At 51.1% G+C, this 16,110-nt stretch overlaps 1 protein-coding gene across 2 annotated transcripts; it reads right to left on the bottom strand.

The window, feature by feature from the left end:
- Nucleotides 1-321: 321 nt before the first annotated feature.
- IK (IK cytokine) lies at nt 322-16,077 on the bottom strand. Of its 2 annotated transcripts, XM_045026620.1 has the most exons (20): nt 15,934-16,076; nt 14,459-14,525; nt 13,880-13,972; nt 13,356-13,415; nt 12,089-12,256; nt 11,890-12,004; nt 10,885-10,955; nt 10,729-10,775; nt 10,251-10,414; nt 9,981-10,089; nt 9,193-9,232; nt 8,430-8,655; nt 7,536-7,554; nt 6,740-6,818; nt 6,235-6,315; nt 5,850-5,907; nt 5,014-5,102; nt 4,637-4,745; nt 4,203-4,237; nt 322-674 (listed from the first exon to the last, which is right to left on the bottom strand). In XM_045026620.1, exons 1-20 carry the CDS (start codon nt 15,947-15,949, stop codon nt 647-649), a joined length of 1,674 nt encoding a protein of 557 aa, XP_044882555.1. In that variant the 5' UTR covers nt 15,950-16,076; the 3' UTR covers nt 322-646. The 2 variants fall into 2 exon arrangements, with proteins under 2 accessions (XP_044882555.1, XP_044882554.1); XM_045026619.1 differs by lacking the exon at nt 4,203-4,237 and having other exon boundaries at nt 15,934-16,077.
- Nucleotides 16,078-16,110: the final 33 nt, after the last annotated feature.

A 16,110-nucleotide genomic window follows, 5' to 3' on the forward strand; every position in this document is an offset into this window, starting at 1 on the left:
ATGCCATAGGTTCCCTACCCCAGCAGTAGACCATCAGTGGCCCAGCCAGGCTAAGATTAAATACAGCTACCGCTGCATTGACTCTTTGGACACCAAAGCAAAAGCAGCATTTGCCTCAAGAGCCAGCCCCCAGCAGGGGATAAGCCCCTCCAGCCATACTCTGCCTCCTTCTGTTTGAAAGGGGTGATGCACAGTGATTGTCCACAGGAGAGAGAAAAAGGAAGCAGAAGCCTTTCAAACATTCCACAGGCAGCCCCCGCACATCCTGTCCATTCCAGCTGCAACCCAACAGGCCAAGCCCAAAGTGAGAAAACACACACACAGAGTTAGCGCAATTTTATTGCATCGACAAGGATTACAAATCACATGACGCAGCAGCACAGACTCTGGAAGAAGGGGCACAGTCTAGATGCACAGCCTCCAGCAGTCCAGGGCCCCAGGCTCCTCCAGACAGAGGACAGCTCCCCCCAAAGTGCATATGTACCCCCCCACATGCCACAAGCCCTGTTCCTTCCTGAGAGCAGAGCAGCTTTGTGCCAGAGCCTGCGACAGGAATCAGAACTGCAGAATTGTAATAGAAACGAAGTGTCCAGAAATCAAAGCCCCAGGGGCTCCAAGGATGAGACGCAGGAACTTGGCTGGGACGTCAGTACTTCGGTCTCTTCACCTCCACCCTGAAACCAGAGAAACATGAGGCCAGCTGTCAGGACATCAATCAGCATGTCAGTGCGGCCCTGGGGCTCTAATCTGAGGCTTCCCCTCAACCTGTTTCCTTATGGAGAATGAACGCTATCCATGTATTCCCATAAAGGCACCCCCCACGCCCACGCTGAAGCACCTACTTCCATAAGAATGGCCATACTGGGTCAGACCGAAGATCCATCCATCCCAGTATCCTGTCTACTGACAGTGGCCAATGCCAGGTGCCCCAGAGGGAGTGAACCTAACAGGTAATGATCAATGATCTCTCTCCTGCCATCCATCTCCACCCTCTGACAAACAGAGGCTAGGGACACCATTCCTCACCCATCCTGGCTAATAGCCATTTATGGACTTAACCTCCATGAATTTATCCAGTTCTCTTTTAAACCCTGTTACAGTCCTAGCCTTCACAACCTCCTCAGGCAAGGAGTTCCACAAGTTGACTGTGCGCTGTGTGAAGAAGAACTTCCTTTTATTTGTTTTATATCTGCTGCCCATTAATTTCATTTGGTGGCCCCTAGTTCTTATATTATTGGAACAAGTAAATAACTGTTCCTTATTCACTTTCTCCACATCACTCATGATTTTATATACCACTGTCATATCCCCCCTTTAGTCTCCTCTTTTCCAAGCTGAAAAGTCCTATCCTCTTTAATCTCTCCTCATATGGGACCCGTTCCAAACCCTTAAATCATTTTAGTTGCCCTTTTCTAGTGCCAGTAAATCTTTTTTGAGATTAGGACAGGGGTCCCCAACCCCCGGGCCGCGGCCTCTTACAAACCGGGCCGCGAACCGACCCAGTGGACCTCCCGCAGGCGTGCCTGCGGGAGGTCTACCCGAGCCGCGGGACGAGCGCTCCCTCCGCAGTCATGCCTGCGGGAGGTCCGCTGCTCCCGGGGCTCTGGTTGAGCTGCCGCAGGCATGACTGCGGACGGTTCGCTGGTCGCGCGACCAGCGAACCGTCCGCAGTCATGCCTGCGGCAGCTCAACCGGAGCCAGTGGACCTCCCGCAGGCACGCCTGCGGGCGGTCCAGCTGAGCCGCGGGACGAGCGCTCCCTCTGCCGGTCCCTGGTCCTCAAAAGGTTGGGGACCCCTGGATTAGGAGACCACATCTGTAGGCAGTATTCAAGATGTGGGCGTACCATGAATTTATATAAGGGCAATAAGATATTCTCTGTCTTATTCTCTATCCCTTTTTGAATGATTCCTAACATCCTGTTTGCTTTTTTGATGCACACTGTGTGGACATCTTCAGAGAACTATCCACGATGACTCCAAGATCTCTTTCCTGATTAGCTGTAGCTAAATTAGCCCACATCATATTATATGTATAGTTGGGGGTTTTCCCCCCCAATGTGCATTACTTTACATTTATCCACATTAAATTTCATTTGCCATTTAATTACCCAATCACTTAGTTTTGTGAGATCTTTTTGAAGTTCTTCACAGTCTGCTTTGGTCTTAACTATCTTGAGCAGTTTAAAATCATCTGCAAACTTTGCCACCTCACTTTTTTACCCCTTTCTCCAGATCATTTATGAATAAGTTGAATAGGATTAGTCCTAGGACTGACCCTTGGGGAACACCACTAGTTACCCCTCTCCATTCTGAAAATTTACCATTTATTCCTACCCTTTGTTCCCTATGTTTTAACCAGTTCTCAATCCATGAAAAGATCTTCCCTCTTATTCCATGACAACTTAATTTATGTAAGAGCCTTTGGTGAGGGACCTTGTCAAAGGATTTCTGGAAATTAAGTACACTATGTCCATTGGATCCCCCTTGTCCACGTTTGTTGACCCCTTCAAAGAACTCTAATAGATTAGTAAGACATGATTTCCCTTTACAGAAACCATGTTAACTTCTTTTGTTTCGACTAATTTGCCTGGTACTAACGTTAGACTTACTGGTCTGTAATTCCCAGGATCACCTCTACAGCTCTTTTTAAATATTGGCGTTACATTAGCTAATCTTCCAGTCATTGGGTACAGAAGCTGAATTAAAGGACAGGTTACAAACCATAGTTAATAGTTCCGCAATTTCACATTTGAGTTCTTTCAGAACTCTTGGGTAAATGCCATCTGGTCATGGTGACTTGTTACTGTTAAGTTTATCAATTAATTCCAAAACCTCCCCTAGTGACACTTTAATCTGTGAGAATTCCTCAGAATTCCTCCTACAAAGAACGGCTCAGGTTTGGGAATCTCCCTAACCTCCTCAGCCATGAAGACTGAAGCAAAGAATTCATTTAGTTTTTCCGCAATGACTTTATCGTCTTTAAGTGCTCCTTTTGTACCTTGATCGTCCAGGGCCCCACTGGTTGTTTAGCAGGCTTCCTGCTTCTGATGTACTTAAAACACATTTTGTTATTACCTTTGGAGTTTTTAACTAGCTGTTCTTCAAACTCTTTTTTGGCATTTCTTATTACATTTTTATACTTAATTTGGCAGTGTTTATGCTCCTTTCTATTTACCTCACTAGGATCTGACTTCCACTTTTTAAAAGATGCCTTTTTATCTCTCACTGCTTCTTTTACATGGCTGTTAAGCCACGGTGGCTCTTTTTTAGTTCTTTTACTGTGTTTTTTAATTTGGCAGGCATCCTGCCTTCCAAAGCAAGGCAGCACTACTGAAGAGACACTGTGTGTCTTGCTTGGTTCTCAAAGGCAAATACAAGCTGGAGGACTGGAGTTTGCAATGCAGGGAATAGCAGTGTACTGAGGGATGCTCTGGCTGTCATACGCCCACATTAGAACCGTGGGCCCAAGCTGTCCCTCAGTTTAACCCTGGTGCAGACTTAAGCCCAAACACAGCTTCTCTTTGGGGCTCCCTGGGGCTATGTGAAGAGTGGAGGGACTTAGCAGTACAGCCTCTGAGAGAGCCCTTCACGCCAGGCTGGGTCAGGCACTAGAGATACGATGATGCCATAGAAGGATCTGGGGAGATAACCTCTCCTCCATTTTTGATCCTGCTAGCTCAGAGCCTCTCAGATTCCTACGCCAGCTCAGCATGCTTGTGCTCAGGGCATTTAAGAAGAACATACTTCTGGGGGTGGAGAAGACAGCCCAGCCCAGGAGATTAACAATTGAAAGATGGGGTCTTGACCCACGCCCCAGAGGACGTGTCCATGATGGCATCTTTCTCCTGAGGGCTGTGGGGGCTAAGCCGTCTGGGAAAGTTCTGGTGGAGGGGGAGTGAGCTGCAAGGGAGAATTGGCCTGGGAAGGATTGGAGAGTTTAATGCTATCAATTGGAATGGGTTTCTTCAGTACACAGAGCCTAGCGCTGGGGAGAGGCCTGTGGGACACCGGAATAAAATAGCTGGCTCCCTGGTTGGTAGTCTCTCAGAGATGAAGACTGGGGATCGCAGAGCCTCAGCCCCTCCTCCATCCAGTCCTGCTGTCCCCTGTGCTGGGGACAAAGGCTGGCAAGGTCCCAGTGCGGGCGCTGCAGCACTCTCCAGCAGCGAAGTCACATTAATGAAGAGGAGATTCCACTCACCCGTCAGCCTCCAACTTCTTCCTTTTCTCAATGATCTGCAGAGAAAGCACAAAAACCATGTTGCAATGTGAGAGCAACATGAGCTGCCCAGAGAGCCTGTGGCAGGGTGCTCTCCCTTCCCACAATGAAAGGTGAAGGCTCCATAGGGGAAGGAGCTGGTTTGCAGGTTCTTTGGCCTGGTAAGGGTGGAGCAGGAGCTGGGGCTTCCGAGCTGCAATATCCACTCAGGGACAATTCTGTTCAACCAAACCAATTTGTACTGGTGGGAAGAGGGAGTGGGTGAGGCCAGAGGAATGAAGTCAGGTTCCCATTCCTGGACAACACTGGAGACAGCTCAACCAATCCCAGAACCCAAGGGATCCTTCCTCTGGGTGCTGACTGTTCAACAGCACCCCCAGCAGGGAAACAGCTGTGTCCTGCCCCCAGACACTCACCGCACTGATCTTCTTCCACTGCCGGTCCAGCTCGGCTTTGTCATTGGTCTCCTTGAAACGGCGTGTTTTACGGCCCTCTGACATCTTGATTCCGTACTGGAAAGCCGCTCTGGGGTGAAGAGGTGAACAGAGGGGAGCTCAGGTGTGGAGGACAACTGGGCAGGTGGCTGCAGACCAACCAGGCTGCCTGTATTATTGGGCCAGATTAGGGTTTTATCTCCACTGGGCCAGGTAGCAATCTCCTGAGGGTTACTGACAAGAGACCATCCTCCCCAAGGGGCACAGCTGCTGCCTAGGTCCCATCACCCACTCTGTTCTCTCCACCCTGGTGGGGTCCCTTCCCCTCTACCCAACTTCTGGGGGAGCACCAGACTTACTTGGGCAGAGCCTCTTTGTTGTTCATGTACTCGCTGTACTCCTCCTGCGTGTCAAAGTCCCAGCGGCCCAGAGGCCCCTTCTTGTTACCCTGCAGCAGGAGAAAGGGGCTTAGGTGTTCATCAAGGAAGCTGGCTGATACTCCCCATGCAGATTGCAGGTCCGGGGAGACAAACAGGCTTGGGGATCTTATTCCAAACCAAGCCAGGCTTGAGCAGAGAGCAGTCTGATCTCCCCCACTTGGCGGGGACGCATAGTTCTGGGAGCTCCTGGATACCATCTCTGAGAAGGTCATAGCTCCACATGGGAGACGCTTCCATGAGCGTGCCCAGAACTAGAGAGCTGGTACGAGATGCCAGTCACTGCATCCATGGGGGGTTTTCCTCCACACAGCTCTCAGAGGCAGCAGAAAGGCAAGTCTTTAGATGGAGTCTCTAATTTATCTTTCCTTGCTGGCTAGCCCCTGCTCACCCACCTCCTTTGAAACAGGAAGTCCTGAAGGCAGACAGGATGCAAAGGCCTGGCTCCAGTCTTGACCAATGAGCAAAGCTAAGAGGAGAGAAGGGCCAGGGAGCCAAGCAGCCACAATCCAACTAGAATCCCTCCCCCAGTCATCCATTGAGCACCAGATGGCAGGTAATTTTCACCCTCCTCTCCCCCATAGCAAACAGGGCAGAAAGATCCAGCTGCAGCGCAGAGAACAAGCACTTTCATCTATCTGAGAAACAGTTATATTGTGGAGCCAGGAATCCATGTCCAGACCGACCTGCACAGATTCTGTCCTGTGGCTCCTTTGAGCCTCTGTTTTACATCAGACTCATGAGCTGGCTGGGAATACCTGATCCATTTTGCTGTAGTCCACCTCTTCATCACTGTCCACAGCCATGTCGTCCATGCTGAAAGGGGAGGGGGAGAGTCAGCTGAGGCACTGCCTGAGACCGTGTAGCACACACAGTTCAACCAAAGGTACTCAAGTCCTCTCTGTTCTGGCAATGCAGGACTCTATGTACATCTGACTAACTTTAGCTGGGCAGCTCCCTGGGCCAGATGACAGCATCTGCTCCCTCCAGCAAGCTGACCGCTCCCAACCAGCCTGCAGGGTGCTCTCCGAGCAGGGCCAGGCAAGTGCCTGTCTGGGCTCCTCAGCTCTGACCAAAACCCCCAGCTGCCTGGGAAGTAGCTGCACAGTGACCCCGTTCCCCCAGTAAGCGGAGAGCCCTTACGTGGCAGGGTAGCACTCAGCGTAGCTGTTTGACATCCCGAAGAAATCGCCCAACTGCTTCTTATCCTCAGGCTTCTTTAATGTGTCATGTGTTAAAGAAAATACAGCAAGGAGACAGTGTCTGACAGTCGCAGAGAGGGGGCATAGGAACTGGCGGCACAGATGGAGCCAGTGTGGGGAATATGCAGGGCAAGGCACAGACTGGGTGGGAAATGGAGGGGGCTGAGATGGTCAGCGGAGCCCCTTCTCTGGTGGGATGCACCAGGCGACGGCTCGTGGTTTGGACCCAACATACCACAAGGGACACAGTGTTCAGATGGCTTTTCCCACCCAGTTCTCCTCTCCCAACAGCAAAGTGTGTGTGTGAGAGAGACACCCCGTGCGGAAGGAGGGACATGCTGGGGGGAGAGGAGCCCTCCTGCAGCACAGATGCCCAGACACACCAGCAGGCTGCAAGCAAGAGAAGCCCAGAGGAAGGCTGGTTGATGTGTGAGCATAAAGGATATGATTCTGGTCCCTCCCAGCCAGCTGCTCCAGCGAACTTCTCATTGATGGATTTAATCAGCTCCTTGGCTGAGCCTGGCCCTGGGCACAAGAGAAAAGCTGTTAGACTCTACCCTAACCAGGACACCAAGCTGGGGTACAGCTCCCCGTCTGCAACATACACAGGGCTGGCCCGAGACCTCTCACATGACAGCAAGACATAACCCCCCATATAGTCATCATGATCAAAGCCGCTTCTTAACAGCATCTGGGAGAGGCACTGCCCCCTTCTGGTAGCTAATGGAATAAAGTGCATGACCCAGGTATCATCCACCAGGGACAGGGCCTGGGGACTAATGGGGATGAGGAGACCCACAAAGGAGGAAAGAAACCCGACCCAGATTAACAGCCTGTAGGGTAAAGTTCAGTCCAGGCAGGGCCCATTGAGTCCCTGGCCTTCCTGCTGAGACCTGAAGACTAGTGCCAGCGGGATGTTCAACCAGGGGCTAAACTGAGACCCACCTGGCCAGCCATGCCCCAGTGGGAATGAATTTCAGGCACTGCCAGCCCCAAATGGATGCACACCAGTGCCCTAGGATGAATGGCTCTTTATCTCATTTCCAATCCCCTGGAGCCAGATAGGCCCCCACTATTTTATAGCAACATTAGAGGTTTCAGGAGCTAAAGCAGAACCCTATCGGCCTGGACTGGCAGTGCCAGGAGCTCTGCTCGCCATGCAGCCAGTAGGGTTAGGAGGTCTCTGCTGCAGGCTGGAATTCAGTCCCAACTGCCTCATGCCACACAAACACAGCAACTCACCTTTGTCAATATCCAGGGGCTGAAAAGGGAAGGCAAGAAGAGAATGTTACTATGGTGGGCCAGAAAACAACTGAAAATGACAGCGCTCCTGAACCCTGGGTCTGAGGGCTCAATCCTGCCCCCAAGCGGCACACGGAATGCAGGATTGAGCCTTCAGTGTGTGACAGAGTAAAAAGCTCCTTTCGGTCCTGTTTTCCAAGGCAATTGCAGGAGAATAGAGGTGTCCAGCCTTCCCATCAATCAGCTGATCAGCAAGACTCTGCCCACATCAGAGATCACTCTGGAGACATCCCGGAGGATGGTCACACACCAAAAGGCAAAAAGCTACAGGTGCAGCAGCAGTAACATCCCTCTCCAATTAGCACTCCGATCCCACTGTGAGCTTGTAGGGCAGTAGATGACCCAGCCACATTCCTGCCCCAAAGAGCAGGCAACCTCCTCCTAGGCGCTGGGGCAATTCAAAGCTGCAGGGTCTGAATCTGAACTCAGATCCACCGGGGCTGACCAGAGAGCAGTCAGTATGGATTTCCCACAGTGCATCACAGGCCAGAATCCAGCCCACACACTACTGTAACTCTGAAAGAGCCTTACTACTGACCTGGAACTAACATCCCCCACCCCTCCCTCAGGAAGTCTCCATCACAGAACAGATTCTGGGCAAGACGCTGGATCTGTTCCCGCTTGGCATGGGGAGATGGAGAGCAGGATACCCAGGGCTCTCTCTTCTCCTGGGAGGGAGTATTCTCATTGCAGCATGAGGAGCCAGCAAAAGATGCAGGTGTTGTTATGACTCTCCTATGCCATATCCCCACTTTGGAACAGAGACGCGCAGTATAAAATCCCCTCTGCTCCGTGATAACCCCAGCCCATTTGAGGTGACCCTCTTTAACTCACCTCGTCATCAGCTTTGGGTTTCTCAAAGTAGCTGTGTCTCTTCTTCTCCTCTTCCCGTTCCCGCTCTCTCTCTCGCTCCCGTTCCCGCTCTCTTTCTCTCTCTCGCTCCCTCTCCCGGTCTCTCTCCCTCTCCCGGTCTCGCTCCCGTTCCCGGTACCTCTCTCGCTCCTTCTCCCGTGGCACCTTCGCCGCGGATGGCACATAGTCACCAATATCTTCAAAGATACTGCAGGTGAAATGGACGTTACAGTTACCACTGGTGTCTCGGCAAAGGCCAACAGATCAGCCCCTCAGAGCTGGAGGCTAACCAGTAACAAGCAGCACGAATCCAGAGAAGACTACAGCATCGGAGAAGTCCCAGCCAGCTGCATCCCTATGCTCATCTAGCACACATTTTTCTCCACTGAAAACAAGAGCCTTCTGCTCTGCAGCTCCTGCTATCTGTACTGGCCTCCCTTTGTGCCCCAGGGAGGTGCAGATGCTCCAGCCATTTCAAATTTCAACCAAAAACATCTCCTCTCCCTTGTCTGGGCCTCTTCATCTCTCTCCCTAAAGGGAATGGGGGGGGAGAATCTCCATTGTAAAGCCCGGTGTAAAGAAGTAATGGGCCAAACAGAGCCCCTAGGCTCCCCCTAATTCCCCAAACGGACCCAACAGTTACCCCCAGAAGCACCAGGCAACTTCCTGATTCCCAAATCCCTTAGTGTGAGCAGTCAAGAGAAAGCCCAGAGGACAGTCCCTCATCCCAGAGGAGGTTACTTACTTCATATCAGCCTCAGGGGGTTTCTTCTCATCCAGCTTTCCTGCAGGCAGAAGGCAGCAATCAGTGAAGTCAGCACACTTCTGTCCTGCTTTCTCTGTGGCCCGTGCCCTGCCCAACCAACTGAAGTACACACAAGAGGGGCTCGTGCAATCACCATAGAGCTTCTGAGCAGGGCTCCAAGATGCTCCTAGAGCCTCCCATACTAGCCTCCAGCAGGACCCCGGCTATCTATACAGTCCTCAGCAGGCAGAGATGCCTCCAGACAGCTTTCTCTTCCCCCTTGCATAGCTGAGGATGGGAAATAACCAGTTTCTCTTCAGCCCGAAATGAGATGAAACCAAGAAAGGCACAGTGCAACCCCCGTTTAGAGCCTGCACTTTTAGACTACCCAGGATCTGCCAGGATCCATCACTTCATTCCTAAGAACCCTGTCCTCCCAAATCCATCCCCTCATGGGCCACAGGAGCCCCACCCCGATTCCATCCTACAAGGCAATGGAAATCCAGCCCTGCTAGGATATGCACAGCTCCACTCCTTTGTAATTTCACTGAGATCAAGCCCCAGTTTGTAGCTGACCAAAGCCCAATCAGTAACTTTTCTAGTTACGTCATTGTATCCCACCAGAGAAGGGGCTCCACTGACCAACTCAGCCCCCTCCATTACCCACCCGGTCTGTGCTCTGCCCTGCATATTCCCCACACTGGCTCTATCTGTGCAGCCAGTTCCTATGGCCCCTTCTTGCTTCTGTCAGACACTATCTCCTTGATGTTTCCTCCCCTCAGGGCTACCTTTGTCCTTCTTCTTGAGCTTCTTGTTGCGGGTCCCCTGCCTCAGGTAGGAGAGGATCTGAGTCAGCTTGCTGATGACAATGTCGTTTGTGGTTAGTGTGGTCTGTGCCTGGAAGAGAAAGCGCCGAGAGAAGGAATGATTCTCCAGAAAGAGAACCCCTGAGAATTGCAGTCCCTCCGTGAGGCAGGACTCTGACCAGCTATGCCCCTGCAGAGCTAGAGCCAGTGCTGTCAGTGCAGTAAGAAGACCAGGACGGCATAGGCAGTTACCTCCATGGTGGGGCAGTCAGCTTTGCTCCGGATCAGGGTGGTTGGGATATCTGTGTCTGCGTACTCATCATCCAGATCTACTACGTAGGCCATCCGCCCCGGCAGGTACAGCTCGTTCCGCTCATATGCCTTTGCCTTGAACAGTATGCGGTAGATGTTCCGACCTGGGGAAGAGAGGGAAGTGTAAAACAAAGTGGCTCAGGAGAAGAGGAAACCAAAATACCCAAACGTCTATTGACTGCAAGAGCTAAACTACCCCTGCGCTCAGAGGCTGCAGAATCTCATTCACACCCTCTCTCCTGAGAGCCCCAACTGATCTGCCAGCTCCTCACCAATCCACTGAGTCCTCCACAACCAATTTGCTAGGCTTCCTCTCCACCAAACCCAGGGCATGATCATCAGCCATGCACCAAGCCCCTTCCTATTCTCTGCACAACCAGCGTAATACTCCCAAGTGGCCACATGGACACATTCATACCCAAACGAGTCTTGAATTCTATTTTATTTTCAGGATCTTCATCTTTTCTGAAAAGAAAACAAAGTATTAGAAGAACGGCCATTTCCATTCCTGCTCCAGCCCCTGCAGAGCTGGCTGCACTGTGCTCAAAGGAGGGTTCAGCCTTCTCACACTCACTTGGTTTCCTTCTGGGGTTTCTCCATCAGTTCCTCCTCTTCCTTCTCTTTGCTGGCAATCTCAGCACGCACCTGATCAGAACGACAAGACAGACGGAAAGGGAAAATGCTGTCAAAATGCTAGCCTCTGGCTCATTGTAATCAGAAGAGAGGCATCCAGCCCTTTTCCCTGGGCTCCAACACCTTCAGTGGACCAGCCAATGCTCTGCCCCAGCCTCACGCAGGACGACTCCAACCAAGAAACTGGCTGAACAGGTGCAGAGTAGAACTTGACCGAGCTATTTCCCTGTGTGCTCTACTAGCTAGACTGGAGCAAGGGATCGTGAGAGAGAACTCCTGGGTTCTAGTCCCGGTTCAGCCACTGCATCATTATGTAGACTTGAGTAATTTGTGACTTGGTTTCCCCATGTAAACTAGGGGTAATATTTGTTTACTGCACTGAAAGGTGGAGGCAGGGCCGTCCCTAGGGGGGTGTGGGGTCCGGGACATTAGAAACTCAGCGACTGTCTCCCGGGGGGCGCTCACCCCCGGCTCCGCCCCCACTCCACCCCTTCCCCCAAGGCTCCACCCCCACCCCGCCTCTTCCCATTCTCACCCCTTCCTGCCCCATCTCGTCCCCACCCAGTTCTGCCTCCTCCCCCAAGCACGCTGTCCCCTCACTCCTCTCCCCCAGCGCCTCCTGATGCTGCGAAACATCTGATCTGCAGCAGGCGGTAGGCGCTGGGAGGGAGGGGGAGGCGCTGATTGGCGGAGCCCACTGGCAGGCAAGAGGTGCTGGGGGCAGAAGGAGGTTCTGAGAGGAGGGCTCCTCCTTGCCTCACCCCCCCACCCCGCCCCTCACCCCATTTGCCTGCCTCCCCTCCAGTGGGGGCCCCCAAAGCATGGGGCATTTGCCCCAATTTGCTGTACCGAAGGGACGGCTCTGGGTGGAAGTCAATGGTTTAGCTCGCAGAAAAGTACACTGCTACTCAGAAGGAAAACCTATTGATGTATTATCTGCACTCACCTTCTGCAGCAGTGCAAAATCCAGACCCTTCACCAAGTGAGTGTGCTCCATGTCACCACCCAAGAACTTGGATTCCTGGATCAGCTGTCGCCTCTTCTCAGCCGCTGACTTATCCCTGTGCAATGAGAAGGGAGCATGTTACACAAGCTCTGCTCTGGGCTGGAGCTCCCTGACAATGCCTGGACACAGGCTAACTTACGCTTCTGCAGTGGGTCCCACTGCCCTGTAGTTGGCAGTCGTGCTAATAAGCTCGGTTTCCTCGTAGTCTTTGTTGACTCCGTCTCTTCTCTCCTTGGCTCGATCCCTGTATTTCTCAGCCAGCTCCCTCTCTCGTTCAATCTCCTGCTGCCGCAGCTTCGCATAATAGCTGGAGGCAGAGAAAGGGAGGAGCGTTTGAGCTACTGGATTGTGTTTATAAAATACTGACCAGGCGACACCACCAGTCTGTTCCCATTCCCACAGCACTGCCCTGTGTGGGCCACTGCCTCCACACCACCTCCCCTTCAATTCTCAGCCATGCTTTTAGCTGCTCTGCCTCATCTGGCACAGCTCCCTTCTCCATGGTCCCCTAAAGTCCCAACTCTCCAGACTCCAGCATGTAGAAAATACTGCTGCCTTCCTTCAGCCATGTAACCCCATCCTCAGACACCTCCAGTGGCTCCCAATGCATTTGAAGATGCTTGATTTAAAAACCCTTAATGGACTTGCTGCAGACTCTCCTAGACCTTGTCTTTCTCTACTGCCCTTCTCACTCCTTCTGCTCATTGGGCACTGGCCTCATCTGTCCCTTTCCAGAATCTCTTCATTGTAGGGTGCAATAGTTTTCTCCTCAGCAGCAACACTTGTCCAGGACAGTCTTCCTGTAATTCTCAGCTCCAACAGTCCTATGTCCTCACATCTCAGTGGAAGACAAAACAACTTTTCTTCCTCACTTACCACTCTTCATATTTTTACCTTTACAGCATTTGTTTGTATTTTTACCTCTACATACAGTTTGTATGGAAAATGGTAAACAAAATAACATTATAATAGCAAGATATTGCTGAGGAACAGAGTAGCTTTAAAAGTGAAGAACCCACTCTGCACATAGACAAACAGTGTAAATGCACCATAATGAGTTCAATACTTGAAAGAAAATGCTGAATGGGGCGAATACCCCCATATTGTCCTAACTCACCCCCACAGAGGGCAGCCATGTCAGGTGCTCTCCCCTAACATCCTCCTAGGGGCAAGCTAAGCAATCTGTGGCACCATCCTACTGCTCCCCTGGTGCAATCCCTTTGTTGGTTGTGAAAAGTGACAACCTCCCTATCAGAGTGCTTCTAACATCATTTGGTTCCTTTGCCATTAGTCCAGAGCCCACTGATTTTCCAGGCCACTTAGGGTCCCTTTCTGCATTCTAAACAAAGGGCAGCAGCTGGCTGACAGGTGAAGGTGGCTTCTGCTACAGCACATTCCACATTTACCTCTTCTTCTTCCTCCTGCGAGCAGCTGGATCTTCATCTTCGTTGTACTCCCGGGGCATCCTGGAGAGAACAGAAAAACCACAGTCATCACAAACGGCAGACACCCACAAAACAGGAGCAGGAAGGACTAGAGGACAGTCACACAGGGACCTGGGCTTGAGAGGTCTAAAACTTAGATGTCCAAAGCTAGGTATATTTGGAGCAGGTAGTTATATTTCTGCCCGATAGGACACCTAACTCAGTTGTACCAACAGGGAGGGAGAAAGTGAAAGGGCTCAACATGAGAACCAAAGACAAACCTTGGAGTTCCCATGCATATTTTAATAAGTCTATTGCATCCATGCTCTCATTCATGGTGTTCCTAATTTTATTAGTTTCTCCCAATGCATATACAACATACAGAGCAAGTTAGTCAGTCAGTACTGGAATGCTGGGAAGAGAGAGTAAGATGTACAATAGCTGATTGAGACAGATGAGTTCACATTCGGTCAAAGAGCTGTGAAAGATTAATGAAATCTACTTACTCATGATGGCGAGATTTGGAGGGGGGCGCGGATGTTGGCGCAGCCCGCGGGGTCATAAGAAGCTTTCGGAAGTCTTCATTGGTCAGCTTGGACCTAGGAGGCGGAAGAATCATGTTTCATTGTAACAATGATAACGAGACCATCACACACTCCTGCTGAGAGCAGTTTCATCTTTATTTTTCCCTGCATGTGCTTGCATGCACTGGATTGCCCATATTCACCTGAGTTTCATAACGTTCAAACTGGAAATAAGATGCACATTTTTAAACAGTGAGGATAACTTACCCAGGGACATGGTACATTCTCCATCACTTGGAGTTTTAAATCAAGATTAGATGTCTTTCTAAAAGACATGCCCTAGTTCAGCTACAAGTGATTGGGCTTGGGCACACTGGAGAAATCTATTATCTTCATTATGCAGCATGTCACACTAGATGAGCATAATGGTCTCTTTCTGGTGCCAAGAGATTGACTGAAGCACAGAAACAGTATCTAAATCCTTCCTCCCCACAGTACACCATATTGTGCCCACTACCTTTCCATTTGAAGGAAACACAGAGCAAAAGCTTTTATACTCACTGATTGAAGGAGTGGGAATCATCCACCTCATGGCCATCTGGGGCCAGAGGGTTGGAGAACGGTTCACCTTGGAGAAGGAAAAAGAGAGCTAGTTAGAGCCTATCAATCTGTACACTGTACTGCCAAGCCCAAACCTATACCAGTCCCTGCATCTTAGATGACAGACGACTCAAAATCAGATTTGAGTGGGCAGTGAACAGAAAATTAGATTTCACATACACTCCTCCCAATAAAATAAGATTATGCCGCATACCTGTGTGACAGTTTCTCCCTTCACAGAGCACATCAATACACAACTGACATTTTTAGCCTAGTCATCTGATGAAGTGGGTTATAGCCCATGAAAGTTTATGCCCAAATAAATATGTTAGTCTCTAGGGTGCCTAAGGACTCCTGGTTGTTTTTACTGATACAGACTAAAGGCTATCCCCCTGAAAACAGCCTAGTCAGTTACTGAACAATGCTCTGTTAAGACCCTTTGATCCTTATAATCTGGCATAAGTTTAAGAGGAGTCAGAATACTAATGCTCTGGAATCACTCTCAGTCACTTTGAGGTGGGAAGGCACTTTTATATGGGAATGTTATTTGTCATTAGCTGTCTCACAGATGGTTACATTAGAGAAGTCGGAACTACAAAAGGAGCATCCCTCATTGATAAATAGCATAATCTCTCACAATGGAGAGAAACAACAATGTGAAACAACAAAGCCCCAAAGGCCCAGTGAAAGAGTAAAATTCTTGGATTATGGGGAAAATACCCAGGATATTGACTTTTACCCAGCACCTAAAAAAACACCAAAGGAAAGCCAGCCCTATTTTGGAGTGAAGATTCTGTGATCCTTCAGCTAGCCCCAACAGGAAATAAACACAGGAGAAGCATTTGCCATTGTCTATCATCTCCTTAACTGTGAGAGTGTCTATACTAAAGCCGGTACAGCAGCACTATACGGTTGTGCCGCTGTAAGCTAGACGCTTCCTACATAGATGGAAGGGGGTATCTCCATTGACACAGTTATTCCTTCTCTCCAGAGGTGGTAGCTATGTCGAAGGATGACTCCTTCCATCGTCCTAGCTGTGGCTACACTAGGGGTTAGACCGACCTAATGGTTGTGCTCAGGATACAAATTTTTTTCGCGGGGCCCTGCGAGCACTACGGGAAGTGGGGAAGAGCTGTTTCAGCGCCTACCCAACGCAAACACCCTGTAGCATCCGGACGACGACCCCCAACCCCCCCCCACACACACACGCTCCCCGTAGCTGGGCGCTCACAGGCGGCTCCACCGCCGGCCCGGCAGCACCGCGAGTAGCTAGTTTTGAGCAGCCTCTGAGCGACTTCCCTGCCGGGGCGAGAGCTCCGGGGCCGCGCTGGGGCAGGGAGGGGACCCTGCACTCCACAGACCGGCGGGGGCCGCCCCAAAAGGGCAGGGCGGAGCCGGACAGTGCCCCTCCCCCGCCTCTCGGGCCCAACACTCACTGTCTCGCTCCGGCATCTTCCCCGCGCAACCGACGCCACCACAGGAACGACTGGGACCCTCTACTTCCCACAATGCCCTGCGCGCGATCTATCCACAATGCCCCGCGCAGGGGGCAGAGCGGAACGGAAATGAAGCCCCGCCCCCAGCCTGCCCGCACAGCCGCCTGCGGATTGGCT

This window comes from Mauremys mutica, chromosome 8 (assembly GCF_020497125.1).
Source record: "Mauremys mutica isolate MM-2020 ecotype Southern chromosome 8, ASM2049712v1, whole genome shotgun sequence".
In the NCBI taxonomy this organism is placed as follows: domain Eukaryota; kingdom Metazoa; phylum Chordata; order Testudines; family Geoemydidae; genus Mauremys; species Mauremys mutica.

Bases quoted from the DNA above. Each gene is read 5' to 3' on its own strand.
- IK (XM_045026619.1), bottom strand. The intron at 10,415-10,728 runs GTATGAATGTGT...TCTCTTCCCCAG, and splicing joins AGAATTCAAGACTCGTTTGG to GTCGGAACATCTACCGCATA. The intron at 9,233-9,980 runs GTAGCCCTGAGG...TTCTGCCTGCAG, and splicing joins GCTCAAGAAGAAGGACAAAG to GAAAGCTGGATGAGAAGAAA.